Source organism: Mixophyes fleayi, chromosome 8 (genome assembly GCF_038048845.1).
Source record: "Mixophyes fleayi isolate aMixFle1 chromosome 8, aMixFle1.hap1, whole genome shotgun sequence".
Taxonomy (NCBI): domain Eukaryota; kingdom Metazoa; phylum Chordata; class Amphibia; order Anura; family Limnodynastidae; genus Mixophyes; species Mixophyes fleayi.
In genome coordinates, this window is record NC_134409.1 from 117,662,520 (window position 1) to 117,668,519 (window position 6,000).

A 6,000-nucleotide genomic window follows, 5' to 3' on the forward strand; every position below is an offset into this window, starting at 1 on the left:
TGTGTTGGTGCCAGATTGGGTGGTTTGAGAATCTCCTGGGATTTCCCACACAACAGTCTCTAGAGTTTACAGAGAATAACGTGTGAAACATAAAACATGCCTGAGAGTGGTCAGAGGTGAATGGCCAGACTGGCTCAAGCTGACAGGAAGGTGACAGTAATTAAATAACCATGTATTACAACAGTGGTATGCAGAAGAGCATCTCTGAACGCACAGCATATCCAACCTTAAAGTGGATGTCAGCTAAGAACAAGAAACCGATGCTACAGTGGGCACAGGTTCACCAAAACTGGACGGGTAGAAGATTGGAAAAATGTTGACTGGCCTGACGATTTCTGCTGCTACCTGCACATGGTAGGGTCCGAATTTGGCATAATCAACATGAATCCATGGATCCATCCTGCCGTTGATCACATTAAGCCACTTAATACCATTGAAGATTGTTAAAATGCCACAGCCTATCTGAGTATTGCTTCGGACCCTCTGCATCCCTTTATGGCCACAGTCTACCCATCGAATAGCTACTTCCAGCATGATAACACTATGTCACAAAGCACATGTTATCTCAAGATGGTTCCACGAACTTTGGAATGTGGTGGAACCAGAGTTTAGCAGCATGGATATGCAGCCTACAAAGCTACAGCAACTGGATGATATAATCCTGTCACCATGGACCAGGTCTAAGGAATGTTGAATCCATGCCACAAAGTATTCAGCCTGTTCTGGGGGCAAACCAGGGTCCTACCCAGTATTAGAAAGGTGTACCCAATAAAGTGGCCACTGGGTGCAAGACTATAGTGAAAAAACTGTTGTCGGCAGTGAAGCAACTGTTGGAAGCATGAGGAATTAGTGTCCTGCTGTCAGTGTGATGGGAGAAGTGAGGGTTATAAATGGGGGAGGCTGCTGGGGTGGAATGAAATGTGGATGATGAAAGGTGGATCACTGAGGGATTAAAACGGAGGATGAAGACTGGGATAAAGGAAGACAATGGAGGACAGGGATCATGAAAACAGGGATGCAAGGAGAAAATGAAAAAATGAAGGGATGATGAGAAACATGGAATGAAAAATTCCACGTTACCAAAGTTGATTACTACTACAATTTCTTCCAATCTTGCAACCTCTAGACTTTACTCACATCAGGTCTGAGTGTAATCATTAATATACAGCCAATAAAATATTTTAGATACAATAACAGCACTGAACAAAGTCGAAGAAGAATGATTGTGGTTTTGTGCTATCACAGATTTGATCTAAATGTACCACCACAAGGCGGATTGTAAAGATGAACTGTTAACATACTGTAACTCCCGAATTACTCTCATTTTAGTAATCAGATTACCAGTGGAAAAATGCAGCATATTTCAGTATGTTTTCATTAACACAAATCCAGATATAAGATAAAAAATATACAGGTTATTATAATTATGGGCATCTCAAGCACTTGGTAATGACAACTTAAAATGTTCTGCCAACACAGAACAGAAAAGGCAGTTTGTGGAGGACAAAACAATGTAGGCTTCTGAAGCCAGCGAGTCAAATATAGGGATCGTAATCAATGCTGTAAGAAGATGATAAGATTCACTCAAAATCTACACCATGGGGGTATATTTACTAAACTGTGGGTTTGAACAAGTGGAGGTGTTGCCTATAGCAACCAGATTCTGTCATTTTGTAGAATGTACTAAATAAATGATAGCAACCAGATTCTAGTCATCATTTAGTACATTCTACAAAAGCTAGAATCTGGTTGCTATAGGCAACACCTCCATTTTTTTTCAAACCTGCAGTTTAGTAAATATACCCCTAGGGGTTATTTTTCAAATGGGATTATGGCTATCCAATATGCTTCATGAACCAGTCTCTCACGCAGTAGAGGTCAAACTCCCTTGAAAGCAGCCTATAACATGGCAATGGAGCAAGAAGACATCATTTAAATGTATCATTATATTCAATGTGTTAGAGAGTATTTAAGTCAGGTCTTAACAAGTCTCAGGCTCCTGGCAGCCAAGGTGCTTACAAAGTCATTGCTGGCTGTCTAACTCCTGAGTCACTTCTATAGATGCAAGTGAATGCATACCTCTTCTAGATCCTTAACAGATGCTGCCGATTTGACAGACTGGCTCATAGTCCATATTACTTTATCCACCCGTGATACAACAAAATGTGAAAGTTAGATGGGGAGGTTGTATTTCCCCTATATGAAAGCTGGACTACCACTTCCATTTTACTAGTTTTAAAATTCTATAGCTGCAGGCCTTTTTTACGGGGCTCCATATTGCAGATTTATTTCATGCGCTACATTAAAATAGTGAGGGGGGGGGGGCAGGGAACTGGGAGGAACAATCACAATCTCTTGACTGTGGCTTTTGATTGGTCCTCCCACTCATTCCCAGCCCTACCTTGGAAAAGCACGGAGCTAAGGAAATCAGATTTGTAAAATTTAGGTGGTAGTACAGCTTTAAGAAAAAAATAACCACAAAGATGGACAAATCCTATAATAATGCAATTCCTTCTTAGTGCTTGAGGATCATGAAGAATCCTCAAGCACTAAGAAGAAAGCATCCCATTTTTTTAGAGTCCAGACTCAAAGGGGCGTATTCAACTGTTAGCGGTAACGCTGATAAACGAGCGCTCAAAAAATATTACCGTTTATACGGTAATATTGCGCGCGAAAAGCGTTAATACGGTAGTTTACTCGCGAAATTTCAGCTCGCTGCTCAGGGGGCTGCGAGCTGAAATTCCGCGAGTAAATACCGTATTAACGGCAAGATTTTTTTGAGCGCTCGTTTATCAGCGTTACCGCTAACAATTGAATACGCCCCATAGGTTTAAAATTCTTCATCTTGAGAAATTGGCTAAAGATATGAAATATTGTTGTTTCCTTTGTTCAGGGATTTGTCAAACCATGCCCTAAGACAGACGTGTCAAACTCGCGGCCAAAACGCATATTTTTTGCGGCCCGCATTACCATGGGAAAACAAGTGGAATGCAGCCCACATTTTAGTTTATTCGGTTAAAGAACTTAAAAATTTGCTGAACATGACAGAATAGTTTGCGTGTGAGTTCAGTCAACCTTCCTCGTCAGTGTCACGTGACACATTTGCGCACTGATTCTGCTCGTCTCCGTCTACCCACGCTGTATGTTGTGTTGTTGCACACAGTCAGAACAGTACGCTTTCGTAATTCAGCAAACTGCTTGGCACTTAGTAATCTGTGACTGTTTGTGCTCAAAACATCATTATTCGTTTGGTAAGTTGGTGTCCAAGTACTTTTATATGACAGTTTGCTCATTGTTTATCAAATGTATTACCTGTTTGTTCCGCCGATGGTTATTTATTTTTTAGTTTTCTTATGGCCCACACAATCTTAGACTTTGATTATTTGGCCCAATTGGGGTTTGAATTTGACATGCCTGCCCCAAGATATGCATTTTGCACGGTAGCCCAACGAGATAACATTCTAGCATGACACAGGCTAGTGCTGAAACTAGAATTTCCACCTGAAAATTGTAAGTTTCACCCTTGGTGGGAACACATTACTGTAAGATAGAGTTTTTCTGCTAAGAATGTGAAGCCTTACATAGGACATTGAGAACCAAAATTAATATTCATACACAGACTTGTAAGTAAAAATGCAGCTTGCAGTGATGTCTCCTACACCTGGTCCTTGTTGTAGCAAAATGTGCTATTACAATATTGAAGTAAATCAGACATATCATAGCGTAGACATAAATATTGGAGCCAAATGGACCTTTTCATGAGCCAGCAAAAATGTAGAGCCATAAAAATGACCTCTATATTCTTCTCAAACAGTACATAAGTGCTGTTACTATATGACTTCTGGGGTTCATCCAGCATTAATGCGTTTTCCACTGTAGAATAACTCCTCTACTTTTATCCCTTCCTTTTCCAATAATAGTACTTTAGTGTGAACACCTTACCTGGGACACTCTATTTAGCTGGAATGTCTTGGGATCACCTTTGATGCTATTCAGGTCTCTAAAGCTGGGTACACACTACAGAAATTTCAACCAACTTTTTATGCCGAGCGATTTTACATGCGATCGATGTTCCGATCGCTCGGTCCATGAACTGCATACACACTAGCCTTGTTTAGGACGATAATGGAAAGAGCGGACGTCCCTTTAGGGACTTTTTACAGCCATGTTGTCGTGAGCAATGACTGTAATTTCGTACTCACTGTTGTGGATCGGTCGGAAGTTTATACACACTACACAACGGAAACGAGATTGGAACGAAAATATTAAACGGTACAGCCAACCAAATGAGGCGACAATCGTCCATTTGGGCAGACTTTCGACCGTCGTGTTACTACACAAATTGACCCGACTTTTGAACGAGCGGTCGTATGTCGGCTGATTGAGCCGATTATTGGACGAAAACCGTGTAGTATGTACCCAGCTCAAGTAGCAGAGGGGATTCAACACAGCACCACAATCAGGGCTACTGTGTCAATCTATTCTGTTACAGAGATAGCTGAGCAGCGCTGAAGATAATCAGCGGAAGTCCTGGCTGTACGCAAGGGTCGGGACTCTTCTAAATTGTGACTTATGAGTATACTATTTTTGGTACGGAGGGGTGGAGGTTAAGAAAAAACAAAAAAACAAAAAAAAAAAATAACTTTCAGCTGTCTGAGATATCATGCCCTATACCTAGCCTGACAATACCATATTCACTAAGCTTTTTCTATACACTGTATAAGAGTAATCTTAGCTATAAAGAAATCATTTGGTCACTAACAGCAGGTACAGTAGTGTACTGTTCTTGATATTAATAACCAAACAATAAATATATATACATATCTTTCAAACACTATCTCCCTGGTTTTCAATTTTCTCCAAACAGTTCCTGCTTTGTGGATATCCATTTCCGAAAAACTTGTGATAATCACCAGCCATGTCAATTCAAAATATCCACCATGTTCCAAATATGTCCACGCACAGAACATGGCCTGTTTTCCTGTAATAAAACTAAACAAAGATTCTCAGTTCTATGCGAGAACCTTCACGCATGACATATTGAGAATGTGACCAACTTTGAGTTCTCCTTGCCCATGCGTTGACAAACTTAAGCATTTTAGCCGGACACAGAGAAAATTAAAGTCATGTGAATACAATGTACTGTGTAGCTCTGCACTGAGCTTTTTTTCCATTGAACACTGCATTTGACCCTTTCATTGCCAGGGGACACAGATGAACATGAACAAAGATTGCTTAATGAAGAAGACAGTTTGCAATCAACTAGATCTGTGTGTTAAGTGGAGAACGTGTATTACATCTTATTTTCATCAGTTAGACAACCATATACCTAGTTCAATATGAAAACAGGCTGCTCAGAGTTTACTTGCACGTCTAATCAAACACTAATATGTCCACAGACAGGGCTGGGGACCGGGCAAGTGTTAAATAATGATAATAATTGTTAAAAAAAAAAGTACTAGAACTGCAACTTGCAGACCCTTCTCTCACCTCTACGGTCTGGCCCAATTCCAGGTCGAAGCCCACCACACAGATACAGTGCAGCCAGGAGGAGAAGCGGTCCCAGGGGAGGGACAATGGGTCCCCGCTGGCTGTGTGCAGATCCTCGGTCCCCTCCATCCCCAGCGTAGACATGTCTACCTGCTCCCAGCCTCCATCCAGCCGTCAATCAACACAGCCACCTACGTCATCACCCAGCGCCAGGACCGTGCGTCGCACACTGATGACGCACGAGGCGATGGGAGATTGTTTGAGCTGAGGGCATCTGCCAGGAAATGATGTTGTTAGGACATGCAGTGTGTATACAATATGCAGTAGCTGATTTGTTATTGTATGACTTGCTAATGTTGTAGCTGATATCATTCTAATAGTGTAATACTTATGAAAACACTACAATTATATGTAATACTGACTTTTAATAATAGTATAGTTTCATATTATTAAAGGTCAGTGTTTTATACTTTATACTAGAAAATCATGTTCAGTTATGTTACTATAGCC

The 6,000-nt window shown here is 40.9% G+C and overlaps 1 protein-coding gene across 1 annotated transcript in view; it reads right to left on the bottom strand.

Moving 5' to 3' along the window:
- The window catches only part of DENND6A (DENN domain containing 6A), a 49,690-nt gene extending 43,993 nt beyond the window's left edge, over window positions 1-5,697 (bottom strand). The window contains exon 1 of the mRNA XM_075183270.1: window positions 5,491-5,697. Within this exon, the coding sequence (XP_075039371.1) occupies window positions 5,491-5,634 (144 nt within the window). The 5' untranslated portion in view covers window positions 5,635-5,697. The remainder of the gene's footprint in view (window positions 1-5,490) is intronic.
- Window positions 5,698-6,000: the final 303 nt, after the last annotated feature.